The sequence below is a fragment of the Pseudopodoces humilis genome, chromosome 2 (assembly GCF_049639895.1).
Source record: "Pseudopodoces humilis isolate 2021_Gansu_Grassland_sample_001 chromosome 2, ASM4963989v1, whole genome shotgun sequence".
In the NCBI taxonomy this organism is placed as follows: domain Eukaryota; kingdom Metazoa; phylum Chordata; class Aves; order Passeriformes; family Paridae; genus Pseudopodoces; species Pseudopodoces humilis.
Genome location: NC_142201.1, coordinates 63795261 through 63810662, shown reverse-complemented (window position 1 = coordinate 63810662; position 15402 = coordinate 63795261). Strand labels below are relative to the sequence as shown.

Genomic DNA, 15402 nt, shown 5'->3' with positions numbered 1-15402 from the left:
AGAAACAGCTTGTGGATAATCAAGAGTATTTTACTCTGGTCAGTAAAGAACTGGCTAGTGAAAAAACAAAACAAAACAAAAACAAAGCAAAACAAAACAAAAAAAGTAAAAATACTTGAAACAAAAATAATGCATAGGAAATATTTTGGAGGCTATAAAGAATATTATCCAGAATACTTCATGTAGAAACCCTCAAAAGCCAGAGATGCTGACAATGATGTTTGAACAAATACAGAGTAAGTTTTAGCATTCCCTTGCTGACTGATGTATTTTCCTTTCAGCATTCAGTTTCAACACAGACTGGAGAGTCATTAAACGTCAGGAGAGATCCTGTTTTCGAAATGAAGATGTCTGTGTGGGTGTAAGATTAAATGTTCTCCCATCTTTCAAATGACTCAATGTCTGAAAAACCCAAATGCAATATTTTGGTTGAAATGCTGTTTAATCCAAGCCTAGCCATAATTTTAAGCATTCACAAAGATCTGCAAAAGGACAAAGCCTGCTATCTGTCATTCTACTGACTTAGGAGATTTTATATCCCTTCTGTTCAGTGCTTGGCTCCCTTGGCTGTGTCGTCAAGATTAAGCAAAACAGCACAGACAGCAGGATTTTATAATATCCTTGACATGGCTGCTACCACCTCTAGTTATTGTTGGAAAGCTATTTGTCTGAAGCCTCAATCTGTTTAGCAAATGACAAAAACATGAAGCTGGGAAAAGGAGAGCAGAAGTAAAATTTCTACAAAGAGCATGAATTGTGGTTACGGGGTGCTGTTTGTGTATTGAGGATTTGAAGTACTGTGGGGGATTACATGTGGGCATGGGTCCACAAGACTCTTTATCCAGTTGTAAGGTGCCTTGTATCAAGATATGCAAGAATTGCCACAGGCACAGAGTATAAAGTAACAGGTAAAAATTCACTACATTTATTCAAATTGGACTAAAATTTTGAAAGCATTACTTTTTACCTGAAGACTTTGTTTCAAAGGACCTAAAACAACTTCAAGCTGGACCACATGTTATCTGTCACCCAACAGCCAGCACTAAGTTCCGTGTGCACCTTGGCATATTCAATAGGAATATGGCATTGCTTAGTGCCTGTCCTGGATCCCCCTGGTACAGCCAGGTGACTTTGCAGTGCAAAGATCCAGAATTAATGAACATGGAATGGTGGCTCAATTTCTGTTCTGATAACCAGCTGGTGAGGAGCAGAGCTTCTCCCCCAGAGCTCGTCTGGACACGCACACTGCATCAGGCATCACTAATGAAATGAGGGGGGCTTAACACCCTTCAGCTGAGCCTAGGCCTGGCATTAAGTGCTCAGCCTCTGAAATTCAGCCTTTCCTGAGAAGATCCCACCAGCCATGAGGCACCATAACCTCTGCCTTCTGAAATTATTGGCCATGTGTTATGACCTCTGGATTTCAGAAAAAAAACACCTGTGACTGTGATTTGTGATGAGCGTCCTTTACCAAAACCATTGCAGGCTGTGGAGATTAGAACAGTATGCCTCACAAACTCAGCAATTCACCCTCAAGGTATTTGAGAGATGGAGTGTATTCTTGAGGCTACAAGAATGATGTTAGGTTGAATCCACCAAACTCCAGCAGCTACTAATACTCAGAGCAGCAGAAAGGGACTACAGATGTGAGGCCAGAGTGGAGGAAAGCCGGTCCCAAACGCCCGATGTTCACAGCTCTGCATGAACTGCTGCAGGCACACATGGCAATGTTGCTGCCCAAAGAGGGACTGGGGGAGCTGCCACCATCCAGTTGTAAACTCACAGCCCTTCCCCAGCCAGCAGCTCCAGGGCTGAGCTGCACTCCTCTTTCCCAGCTGGGGACAGGGGTTGTGCTGCAGACCTTCCTCAGGGCTGAGCGCAGCCTGCTGTAGGAAGGCAGCGGAGAGTGGGAGCTCAGTCCCACAGACTGTGAAGCTCAAAAGTCATCAGGCAAGCACATTCTGGAAACAATTACAGTTTCCTTTCTCCAGGGAACAAGGCTCTCAAATATTGTATTACCTTTCTTCCAGCAAACCCCGTGATATTTATTTTTTGTTACACAGTGTATATATTATCTACATGAATCATTAGTGCTAAACAGTGTTACAAAATGAAAAAGTAGATGATAGTGTTGTCCAACAGCATTATGCTATAAAATGAAGGCTGTTTGTCAAGTAAGTAAAGCACCAGATTGAAAATTAAACAGTTCTGCAATGAAAGTGGAGAGAGAGAAAGAAACAATTATTGAGTAATTCTTTCTAGCAGGATTATGTGATAATTTGCCCCTGAATCAAAAATGAAAACAGCGCTGACTTCTTAAAAAATTATAATAAATCAGGTGAACTAAAAAATATGGTTTGTTGGAGGATTTTTAAGTATTTGTCAATAAAACAAAAAATCCCAAACAAATTTATTTCTGTGTCAACACTCTGAATAACAACAAAGGCCACAAAAGGCTCATTTTTTGGCAGATTCACACAAGTGTAGGGCCGACAGCCCATCAGTTCACATATTCAACCAGGGCACCTCAGCAGCAGATTTTGTTCCCTCCTGGCCCCTCCTGCTCAGCGTTGAGGTCAGCCCTTGTGAGTTCCAGGGCTTGGGCTTGCATGGAAGAAATAACTATTCAGTAAAACAAAGAGTGAGAGAGACTGGTTGGGGGGGGGTGGGGGGGGGGATGTGAGCTCCTATTTTCCCATCTAGTGCAACAACTATTTAAGCACTTCACGTTTAATAAAGGTTTCCACAAGTAGGACAGAAACGAGCCCTCCGGGGAAATGGTTTAACTTTCCCAGGGGACAGAAGCTTGCACCCCCTTGGCACTGAGGGCAACATCTGGTTTGGGCTCTCACTATCCTCCCCCTTGGTGACCCTCATCCTGAAAACGTCTTCAGCACTCTCAGGGCAAGCTCCCAAATACTTTAAGGATGACTAAAAGTCATGCTTTTCAACACAGCAACTACTCGGCAGGGGGAAGGGGTAGGAGGGACTTTGCTTGGTGCAGAGGCTTGCACGAATTGCACTGAGTGCTTTATAGGTCTAATTTTGTCATCATCTGGTTTGCTGGCTGCTGGGCTTTCATTAATCAACAAGAAACACCATGCTCGGCTAATTTGGAAAAGTCAATCTGTTATGAGCTTTCATTTGTTTAGAAACAATCCCGGCTGAAGAGAACAGCATGGATAGAGTGAGTGTAAAAAACAGGCTTTCAGCAGCAACCCCTGTTGTCAGGTGTCAGACAGCAGGGGAGTCCCCAGCTAATGCCTCTTACAAGTAAATCCTCTCCCCTCACTTCAATATCTATCTGTATCACTGTTATTGCTTTCCTGACAATTCCTCTGTCTCTCCAAAGAGATAATTGAAATGTCCTGCTGGTTCTCTGAGTTTGTCCTTTGAAGCCCATTAAATCTTACTCAGCTATGTACACCTTAGAGAAAATAAACTGCTATGCCATGATTAATCATCTCAGATCCTGGCTTATTTGGGAGGTGGGTACATTGAGAATGACTGAGGATGTTGAAGGGTATTAAAGAAAATTGAAAAAGAAGGAGAAAAATGAAAGCCCCTGTGCACTAACTAGAAGAGGGGGAATAAACAACCGAAAACCAGGATTAGAAAAAAAAGAGCCACAACCCAAACAGAACCTCTTCCTACTACTTGCACAACGATCATCCCACTGAACATCCCACTGCTCTTAGGGAGAAGGTGAAAAGGAAAACACATGGCAATGATTAGTCAGAGGAAGGAAGACACTTGGATAAACAGTGATGACTACTGTGTCAGCAAGGGAAGGCAGACTATAAGGGAAAGTAGAGCTTCTACATAAAAACGGAAAGGAGAAAATTATATGATTAAATTCTGGTACTTAAAATGAAGAGAGAATAATAGGTGTAAGGATTAGATTCCTCTCTTTTAAATAGAACCCCTGAAAATCCAAAAAGGATTTTGATCTAATTGTGCCTTACTTTTAAATATCCTGGGTCCAAGCAACTATCATCCTAATTGACTTAGAAATTCCATTTTCAAGAAAAACCCACTGTTGTAACGTGTGCTTCTGGAAAATTTATGTGCCTGAAACGGTATATACCTGCTATGCTGTTCCAGTGGCAGTGATCTAGCAGGAAAGCCACTGTGGAGTTAGACCAGATGGCAAGACAGAAATAGGAAGTCTCTGCAATTTCTTTAAATAAAGAACAACTAAGGGAAAAGCAGAGAAAGATAAGAAAAAGCCAAGTGCATAGAAAAAAAAAAAAAGAGAGCAAAGTAGCAAAGTTTGGTGGATAATGAAAGGAGATACAACTTGAAATCAATGTGAGACAATCACTCCTTATCTGCACACAATTAACAGATAACACGAACATCAAAGGCAAACTCTGCTTTTTGGAGTTTGCATATGCTTGTTAACACAGATTTCTTCATTCAGTAACTTTTCCTCAGTTTGACTCTTCAGATAACATCCTATTGCTTTTCTGCCAGTTGTTGGAAATGAAAAACCACTAAATCCCATTTTTCACTTGTAAGGTTCCTGTCTCCCTGCTTTCCTTGTTAGGCAGATATCTCACAAAACTTTCACTCTCACAAGGAGTGCTGCTGCCCCATAATTTAAAATGTTTCCTATACAACCAAGGTCTGAATACATTATCCTCATACACTTGTGGGGATAACAACCCCTGGTGTTGCCACAGAAGGAGATGCAGTCCATGTCAGACCAAAGTACCAAGGAGTTCCAAAGTCCAACACAAACCTCCTTTGTGACAAGAAGACCTTGTCTTCTTAAATCTTCTTGTTTAACCTCTTCTTTATGGAGGTTTAACCTCTTCTTTATGGAAACAGCCTCTAGTTTTCAGTTACTTTTTAAACAGTGTCCAGTGGCCCCAAGAAATCCCAACTCCAGCCAAAACTGTGCCTCCACTGCTCCCAGTACAGATTGGAGCAGGAGAATGGTTCTGAACTGCTGACCATGCCATGTCTGGCACAGGGCCAGCACCACTTGCCTTGTTCTGCTACCTTCACAAAGGGCCTGGGTCCCTTGGTCACCGAGTCACATCAGAAAATGGGATCATATTAAAAGGCTCAGGAATGGTGCCAAAATGATACTCAAACTATTCTGAATCTCTGCAATCAGCTTAAATATTAGAAAAGAGCAAGCTGCATCCTAATCTACATACCCTCTCCCACTTCATTTATTTTACATTAAGCAATACATTCCTTAACTGACTAAGGAAACCCTTTCTCTGAGCACTGTAACTAATGAATCCCTCTGCAAATGGATAGTGTTGGTCCAGAGGAACTGCAAATATAGTGCTTGTCAGTTCACTTGATAGTGCCTGATATAGATGGCAAAACCTCAACTTCTTAGTCAAAGTTGTATCAACACTTAGACAAATTAAAGTCCTCTTGGAGTTACAGGAGAAATATGTCCAAGGCCATAAGCAAGCATATGAAAATTATTTTATTGATTCTCTGAGCTGGCACTTAGTCCCAGTGCCTTTCAGAGATGCTGAGATTTCAGAGATGCCTTTCAGAGTGCTTCCATTGCATTTTACAGACACGCTTCTTGTTTGGTTTCACCTTCCCCTCAACAGCAGCTGCCTTGGCAGTAAACCGACGATGTAAAACATGAATCCTATCCTGCAGTGAACACACATCAGAAAAAAGGCATTGTCCCCACTGGCCGTCATGTCACAGCTTTCAAGAAGTCCCAGGAACAACAGCATTTTCAGGCCAAGAATTGTTAAATGATTAAAACTCAACCAGATGCACTGTGCAGCAGAAGCAGCAGCCTCTGTGGAAAATTCACGAAGGTTATCCTTTGAAAATGCTAATCAAAAGAAAAATGATTCGCTTTGGTACCAGCCACTCTTTAAAATAACAAAGAGTGTGCTCATTTGGATTGCAAGACTATTTGTGTAAAGACAGGAAGAACATGGGTTTAGCATAATGATGAAGTCATGTTGTCAGAAACCAGCCCAGACAAACGTGTCCCCAGGGGCCACCGGTTTAAGGCAACAGAAAGAATCACCATGTTGGACTGCAGGGATTATTTTTCGCTCTGCAAACAGCATGCTCCACTCTGCACCAGTGAAAACTTTTCCACCATTCAGCAACACGTGGGCTTTGGCACTGCAAACTCCATGACCTTCTCGAAAGACCAATGAATAATATGTGTTGATAGGCATTACAAGAAGCTCGTGTTCAGTGTTTCAACCAAATATGGTTGGCTTTGACATCCAGGACTCTAGCTGTGGGCACAAGCCAAAACAGAGCAGACATTATCTTTGTTTTCTAGTAGTTCATCATGCAACTCCCAGCCTCCTCCATGCTTGTCATTCTTAAAGACGCTGCGAGTGAGTAGAAGAGAAAGAAAACCCTACTCGCAGATCAGAACTTGACCAGTATTTGGAAACCACTTTTAATACAGAGCTTTTCCACAGAGAGCATACATTGTTCATTTCTTAGGATGTGCACAGGCACAATACAGCCAAAGCCTGACTACACCAACTGTCTGAGGAGACAAAGCAAGTTTAAGTGCAAAACTATTAAAATATAGTACTGTACAAAGAAGTACTGCTGGGGAGAGTGCAGTCCTCAGAAATACATCTCTGCAGAGGTGAGGCAGTGTCATGCTACAGGCTGCCCAGAGGTTGTGGGATCTCCATTCTTGAAGGTATTCAAAACATACACATGGACACAGCCTGAACAACCTGCAGGAATTGTCTGCAAGGCCTTGGACTAGAGACCTGTAAGGGCTTGGACTAGAGACCTCCAGAGGTCCCTTCCCCTCCCTGTGAGCCTGTGCCTCTCTTAAGCCAGGCAGAATTGAGCACCTCTGCAGAAATACTGTTTAACAGAAGAAATAGAGGTGTTGTTTCAAACAGGAACTTAAACGTTCTGGTTCCATATGAGCAGTGTAATGTCAGCTGCATGTTACAATTTAAGAAAGCACACTGCAAAGGGCTGGAGCAATATACCCAAAACCACTCCGTAAAAACAGTGCATAGTCCTGAATCTCAGGGCATTTCAGTTGATGACCTTGCCCTTAATCCTTTATTCCATGCTATATCAGAAGAATCAGAGATTATCAGAACATGACAGGTAAACAGGCAACAGTTCATATTTTGACCTCATTCAAAAGATTTGTTTAAGTGATTAACTTATTTGTGCGTTGTAATTTCATTCACATACAGTACAAAGGTGGATCCTTCTATAAAATGGAAGCTATTAGAGCCTGTGTTTTTTTCCAACTAAGTGACCCCATCTCCTTCTAAGATGAATCTAGGCAGAAAAAAAACAAAATAATGAAACAAAACCATAACAGTAATTCATAGTAGTTGGTTCTAGATGAGGTGCTGGATTCAGATGATGAAGTGAAGTCCTCTATCAAAGGGCCTTATTAAAGTGAGGTGTGGGAATACCCTCCCGTGATAAAAAGCACATATTAGCCAAGAAATAACTTTCAAGGATGGCTGCTGCCAATGAGCATAAATCAAAGACTGCAATTGATTAACTAATTTAAACACTAAAGACAACTTTGGTTGCTATGGCAATAAAAGAAAGGTCAAAACCCTGATGACCTTGGAGGCTCATGATCCTCTGGAGATTTCAAAACCTACTCTAGAAATATATTAAAAGGTATAATGCTAGCCAGATTTCCTTGTAATAGCTTGGCTCTTTTTTCAGCTGGAAGACAGACCTTGCAGCATGTTTCACACCAGTCTCCAGTGTGCAGCAAGCTCTGACTATCTGATATTTTTTCAGCATCAAAAATCAGCTGGGACATGTGAGAGACTCAAACATTTCCTTTGAGCTCCATTGTTGGCGTGATACTACTCACATATTTCAGTTCCCCTTCTCATTGAGCACTTTATTATCAAGTTCTTATTGCTAAGTTAGCTTCCTGGGTAGCTCCTCCTAAATTCATTGTACTTTTCATCCTACATACTACTTAGAGGTTTGATTCAGAACCTTTTGATACATAAAAAGCCACTGTAGAAAGTGGCAGAAAAGCAGCACCTGAACATCCCAGGAGAAACCAACATAGGCCACTGAGCTCAGTGATTTGCTCTACTTGCAGCACCTGAGGATGTAGCCCCTGATTCTCAGGAAACCTCCTGGCCAAATGTTACACCTGACTGCTATTTGACCTCCACTGTCTCCAGTAGGACTTCATTAGGATCCTCCTGCTTTTACCCACCCAACGCAGAGAGCAGCAAGCAGCTCAGAAACTTTGTCTGTATTGTGCCTGAACCCAGCTATCACTGAATAACAGGCATCTGTGAGAAGCAAGCAAAAATAAAATCACTCTGTGACCACAACAGCCTTATTGTGTAAAGCATTTGCCAAATTTCAATAATTATATAGATGAGCCTATTAGCCTTTTTTTGGAAAACATGCTCTTCATTTCAAGTCATACTGAACAGTCATATGTCTTGTGTTTGAGTGCAAACACTGATTTATTTTTTCAAGATGGTCTACTCCTGTGCGGAAGGGCTTCACTGTTTCCAAATAAATGCTGTTTCTATGAGAAATTTGTCAGAACATCAAGATTAGCTGTTATTCCGTACTGCATTTGTAAAGACTCAAATTACATTCCAATCCTACTTTCTAGAAAATATTGAAGCATGCTTTCCTCAGTTTTTAATTAAGATGTCTATCTGTAATTGGTATTACATTAGTGTTATATTGTATGTTAACCAAGGTAGAATCCACTTTTGTTCTGCCTAAAACCACAGCCACCAAAATTGCCAGCTGCAAACTGCCAAAAACCTTGAGACAAATGCATTCTTGATCATTTGTCTTTAGACTAGTCCCTTAAGCTTATTTATTTCTTATGGGGTTTCAAATATTTTAAAAGCTGATTAATTAATTGTAGGCGTGATCTTCTTACTTACCAGAGGCTTTTTAGAGATTTCACAAAGAGTACAGAAGAAATCATATTTGATGGGCATCACAGAGCAAAGCAGGACAGAGGGAATCAGTCAATTCATTGGCTGAAGGAAGTTACAAAGATGCATGGTTTGAGGATGACACTTGAAGCTTTGTGTTACAATGACACTCTAGACTCTGATTCACCTTCAGCACGCAGGCACAGGACACCAGAGAGCATCAGTTCAGCTACAGAAGTCAGTTTGTTGAAGGGAAAGCATCCAGTTGGCTGGCTTTGCTCTTCCTAAGCAGAAAACGCTCTGTGTCAGCTCCACAGGACATCAGGCTCATTTGAATATTAAGTATTTTAATGGCCACATATCTTTATCCTCTTTTTTCTGCCCTGAATCCATGAAAGCTTTTGTGACAGCTGCATATTTATTTATGTCAGAGCAGATTATGGCCCACTTGGGAATGCCAGTCTTGATGCACAGAGCTCACTCTGCATTGCTCCAGCAAGAGTAGAAGTACTGATCCTTCCACCATAAAACTGGAGGGTGCTGGGAAGAATTCACCCATAAAATTTATAGCTATCAACATACCTACAACCTTTGACCTTACTGCATAGTATTCATATGCTATAAACTTCATCTCCATCCACAGGAGAGCTGCTGTCATTGAGGGAATGAAGTTTTCCCTGATAACCACAGAGACATCCACTTCTTTTCCTTCTGCAGAGGAGGGTGTAAGGCACCCACCAAAGCCACTCTATCACTCCCCTCTACAAGAGGACAGGTGAGAGAAACTATAACACAGGTTTGTGGGTTGATACAGGGTTCATGAGAGATCCCTCACCCAATATCATCACAGGTAAAACAGACTCAAAATGGGGATATTAATTGAATTTATTACTAACAAAATTAGAGCAGGATAATGAGAAGAAAAATAAATCTTAAAAACACCTTTCCCCTAGTCCTCCTCCATTCCAGCTCTACCTCCTACCCCAGCAGCACAAGGAGGAGAATGGGGGTAGTCAGTTCACCACATGTTGTTGCTGCTGCAGCTCAGAGAGGAGAGCCCTGTGCATGTGCCTTCCCAGGCTCCCTTATGGGGCTGTTCCAAAAGCCTTAGGCCCTTCTCTGCTCTTCCTCGGGCCGCAGCACCAGGCTGTGCTTCAGTGTAGGAGCCTTATGAGTAACACTATCTGGCAGTGGGAAAGGTGTGGAACGGAGTGATAGAAATCATACAAGCTACCTGTGAACTGTATATCCCTAGCTTTCCCTCTTCCCTGCTTTCCCCCTGTGCCCGATTTCCTACTCTTGCCTTTGCTCCCGTGCCCTGCCAGCAGCAGCAGCAGCAGATGATGTCCCTGCCACCGCGCACTGCTGTCCCATCACAGAAGTAATGCCTGGGCTTCCCCCTCCTCTCTTCCCACCCAGCCCCAGGAATGTTAATAGGAAAAGCCGGTTGAACCAGGCAGGCATTCAGCAGATTTTAAATACTTTTTTCTCCGTGCTGCCGGCGGGCGGGACGTGGAGCTGTCGGAGCGTGGGCTGGTGACCGGGGCTCGGGGACAGCCGGGCAGCCCAAACACAGCGGGTTTATCGCCGCACCCGGGGCACTGGGGCAGCGAGCCATCCCTGCCAGCTCGCAGCTGCTCTGTGTGTGTGTCACAGGACTCCTCCAGCAGCCCACGGCTGTGTACTCTGGATCTTGTGGCCGGGGAAGTGCTGCAACAAGTTTAACCAAGTGCGGTCTTACCAAGTAAAGGGCGAGTTTGTGTGACATTTAATAGTCTGATTTTCTTCAGGCTTTTTCTTAAAATACATTTGGTCACTATAACTGTTAAGCTGCAGGTCACTGAGTTTCATGAAGAGATTTTGGTTGTCATTAAATAATTTTACTTAATTTCAGATTCCAGAGGCGTTCCCTCTGCCCAAGTTTGCGCCCAGCTCAATGAGCACATGACCAGAGGTCCGAAGCCCACCTGCAATCCCACCTGGCCCAGCATCCCGGCTGTGGTGGCCTCAGTGGGGACAGGCATTCAATGCCACTGCATCCGGGCAGGCGCTTAAAGAAATAAGGAAGTCCAGTCCAGATCCTACACAGCCTTGACTGTCTAGGACGGGTTGAGAGCCAACCCGCTCTCTCTTACCTCTCCTAAGCTTGAGCCAAACAACATACTTTCCACAGAGAGTTGGGGATCAACTGGAATCTGCTTTTTATGCTGAACTGGGATACAAGGGAAATTACAGGGGATGATGAGGCCGGGTTGCATTTTTAGCCTGGGCACCAACTAATTTTTTTCTACATGTTTTATTTTTTGCAGTGCTCTTTGCCTTTGGTTCTTTTGTATCCTGTATGGAAAAGTTAAAAACACTATTTCTTACCATGAATCACCTGATCACTTTTATTTGACAAATATGGCCTTCTCAATAAGATGCAGCAGAGAGTAATATTCAGTTGTTTGCAAGTATTTAAAAGAGCTTCCATTTTGATAAAGGAAATACCATTGTCACAAACCTGTTTTTCTCTAGGACATTGCCTCAGTCCCACTAGCAAAACTGGCTCATGCATACTATCCTTCTTTCCATAATTCCCTGACATGATACAGTAAACCTAAGCAAAGGCAACATGTTATAATCCATTGCTGGACCTTACCTCATCAGCACCAAATTGTTATAATTTATCACTCACCCCAGGCAGTCCAAGTTTATTCCATTTGATATGCAGACTGACATTCACAGCCCTGGGATATTTGATGGATTTAGTCAGAGTTTCCCATTTTCAAAGTATGTTTGAGCTATACATTCATGGTAATAATATTAAGACAAAAACCATCTTATGCAGTTTGGGCACAGGCCAGTTTATACAGCAGAATCTGATGTGTCTCAGCCTTGATTGATGCTCACCACATAAATTTCCCTAGTAATTAACCTGGACTCATAACTCCCAGCTATGCTTAGGAGACCACCCTCTTGCCCTCCCCAGCTACAGACTCATCATTTAAAGTCAAATGCCTTAGTGGCTGCTCATAGCAGGCTGGGGAGGAATGAAAGCATAAACATTTCTGAGAGTGAGAGAGAAGGTGGTGTGAAGGGAAATCACGTATCGGTCAGTCCCCAGTTGATATCTTATTTTTGTAAGAATGGCATGTCTTTGTTCATTTTGCTGATGTGAAATAGAAAAGAGGATGTGGGATGTAGAGGATGAATTGATGATGGTGAGAATGAAGGAATTCCAAATGACAAGACAAAGCAGCTCTGGAAATCTCCTCGACCAATTTGCCTGCAGCCATCTAGCAGGCTTGATTCTCCATTATGCTAGAAATTTCATCCTACTCTGACAAACAAAGTGAGCTTTGCTAACCAGTAAGATGCTGCATTTTTAGAGACATGAAAATCCAGAGATTTTTTTAGAGACAAGAAGAAAGAAAAAATCCCAAAGGTGTGTAAAACCAGGAGAAATCACCCTTCTGCTACCTATGTAGGGCACCCCTCCCTTCCTCCCTCTCCCTTTTGCTGTGTCTTCTTAAGGAGCAGACGCAAGGAGCAAAGAGAATAAAGGCTGTCACGCTTATGGTCCTCAGGATAAGGAGTGCATCAAGGGCATAATTGGAGTGTGCCGCTCTCCTGTTACTTGTTTTCCAAAGCCTGTAGAAAGATAAGCATGAATTAGAGCAGCTCTGAAGTGGCTATCTTCATATCAGGAGCTGACAGTCCTCGCAATACTCCCTGGAAAACACTGGACCCAAGAATTTACCATGGCAGCTTATGCTATCTTTACCTTTCCATGGCTTCCCCTAGCACAAACACAGACAATTAAACCCACTGCACTGAGCTCAGCAGTGTATGGCTGTGGGTTTGTGATTGGGAGGGAAAAAAAAAGAGACAATAGAGAATAAAAGGTGCTTTAAAATGCACGCCAAACATTATTTAAAAGCATAAGCACTGGATTTTGTTCCTTTGCACTCACCAGTCTCCCAGGCCACAGCCACATCAGTATGCAATCCATATGGTTAAACCAGCAAGCAGCAACATGCATGTGGAAGAAGAGGAAGATATTTGAAAAGGTTTTGAGATGATCCTCCTACAGATGGGTCTTTGAAACAGGTGCAGCAGGATAGAAGCTCTTCCTGAACTGAAAGACCAAAATTAGGGATTTATTGGGTCACATCAAAGACCCCCCCCTAGTCTCCCATCTGGCCACCTGAAGATGAACAGAGCAAGTCTACAACAGACCCTTCTCCAGATCATTCCTCCAGGCTTGCAGGCTCTGCAGCTCAAGGGCTTTCTGAGCCAGAGGCAATGCCCTTATACTCAACAGCCCTTGGGGAATTTTCCTGACAAGAATTACTCTTATAAAAGAGACAGTTCAGCATTTTAAGCAATGCTATGCACGTTCCTCACTACCTGGGTAAAGAAACACCTCCTTTTGTTTGTTTTGAACTCACTGCCTGCTAATACTTTTTGATGTCCTTCAGTTTTTCTAATGAATAGGAGAGTCTTTTATTCACTTTTCTTTTTTCACTTTTTTTTAAGTCTTTCACATAACCTTTTCAGTAACCTCTTTTCCAGGCTGAAAAGTCCTACCTACTTAGCCTTTATATAGAAGCTATTCAGTAAATTTTAGCACATATTAAAACTTTTATTAAATTCTACTCTTCTTTTCACATTCTAGTCCACGTTTTTAGGGAAGGAGGGGAAAAAGAACCAATATAAAACACAATATCCACAACCTGTGGAAACCACAGTGTAAGTGAGGGTCTGGTATGCCCTGGAGTCTTTCTCCCACACAGAATCTGTATTGAGCCCCTGCATTGTAACTATGCTTTCAGGACCTCAACAGTCAACTATTTTTAATGAAAAAACAATATACCAGTTATTGAAGAGGTTTAACCCATGCCCCTCTTAGCTCCAAAGAACTTTCTGGTGCACCTTCCCCACAGGCCTTTGGTTCTTCCAGTGGCTGTGGTATTCTCAGAAAAGCTCTGAAGGGAGCCCCAGGAAGCTTCAATACTTCTTCAGGCTCAGCACCTCCTGGGTTACCTCTGTGCTACAGTTGGTCTGTCTCTCCTCCAGACATCAGCCATACAGATCATGCCCTCTCCACACTTGTCTACCACCCATCCAGCATTACACTATATTATACCTATATTACATTTCAACATGCTTCATAACCAAGCAACATGAATGCTTCCATGAAATCTTAATTCTTTCTCTTCCCAAAAAATCCACTCGGCTACAAAGAGATTCCCATTCCTGCCCACACCTTGCCCCCCTCTCCTTTCCATGCAGGTGCAGTTGCTGAGGCAATCTTCCTTACAAATGAGTGAGTGTCTGCTGAAGGTATTCCAAAGCATTATGGAGAGCCGGGAATTAACAAAAACAGAAAGTGCAATAAAATAGTACAGACAATATATGAAAAATATTGATTGGGCAGCTGACATTAAAATATTTAAAAATTATGGTTTTTCTATGCTTGGAATTGCCCATCACCTGATTTTGGACAAAGCTTTTGTTGAATATCTTAGTTCAGCTTTCTCTTTGCTGTTTGTGATCAGCTGTGTATGCTTGTGTTTGCCTTAGGGCTGTCTTTCAACAACATGGATGAAAGTCTGTCAGGGCATAAAGTATTATCAGTTATCACTGTGGCTATATAAAGAGATTTGAGGGCCCTGGGTCTGTTAGGATTTTTACATTTAATTGTGTTCACCTTGAGAAGGAGAGTTACACAACTACTCCACTTCCATACAGATAGGATTTCTTGCAAGCAGGAACTAGCACTTTGGGGGGTTCATTTGCATAAAGCCTTATTAATAAAAGCAAAATCATTTGATCAGAATACTGACATTCTAATGAAAGAAAATTTGGATGTTGTAAGGAATGTGGATTCCACCCTGACAAATCACCTATGCTCTTTCTCGTTGATTTAGCACTGTAATAAAATACAATGGTCTGGGTTTTTTTGGTTTTTTTTTTTCCACTGGGTTGTAATAATTTACAACTGATTTTTTATTTCCTTTCACATAGTGCCCTTGAGCTGCCCTCAACCTTTTCCCCATAAGCAGTAAGAATTTGGATCCTTTGTTACACAGAAATAAATGTAATATTCATCATCTAGTGGTGTGACAATTGGTGTGAGGCCATTCAGACTCAAGGCAGCCTCTGCATTCCCTCCTCACTTTGAAGATGGGTTTCCTCTCATGTGTCATCAGGAGTTTGTGCTGTCCTTTGTGAGACTGGGAATAAAAGCATCACTGCCTCCAAGGGACTGCTCTCTGTCATAGAGAAACCAGGAGGTGCTGGGAAGTGTGGAACCCGTAGCAAGATGGGCACAAGCACCTAGAAGACACAAGTCCTCTTCTTTGCAGCAGCTGAGAGAAAGGCAACATGCTCCCCAGGGGCCTCTCCGGAGACAGGAAGCTACAAATGACCTCTGGCTGCTATGGATTCACAGCAGCATGGCTGGTAGGGGTACACGAACAAAACCACTCATGTCTTTGGAACCTGGCTTCTGCAGGAGCTCCAGCTGGAA

At 42.5% G+C, this 15402-nt stretch overlaps 1 protein-coding gene across 2 annotated transcripts in view; it reads right to left on the bottom strand.

The window, feature by feature from the left end:
• LHFPL6 (LHFPL tetraspan subfamily member 6) overlaps positions 1-15402 on the bottom strand; it is a 138012-nt gene that overhangs the window by 48155 nt on the left and 74455 nt on the right. The window contains exons 3-4 of one of the 2 annotated variants that reach the window (XM_088051532.1): positions 12841-13005; positions 12437-12518 (exon numbers count right to left, since the gene is read on the bottom strand). The exons of the other annotated variant lie outside the window; for it this stretch is intronic. Coding sequence (XP_087907658.1) covers positions 12884-13005 — 122 coding nt within the window. The 3' untranslated portion in view covers positions 12437-12518; positions 12841-12883. Of the gene's footprint in view, positions 1-12436; positions 12519-12840; positions 13006-15402 lie in introns of those variants that run through there. 2 annotated transcript variants of the gene reach the window in all.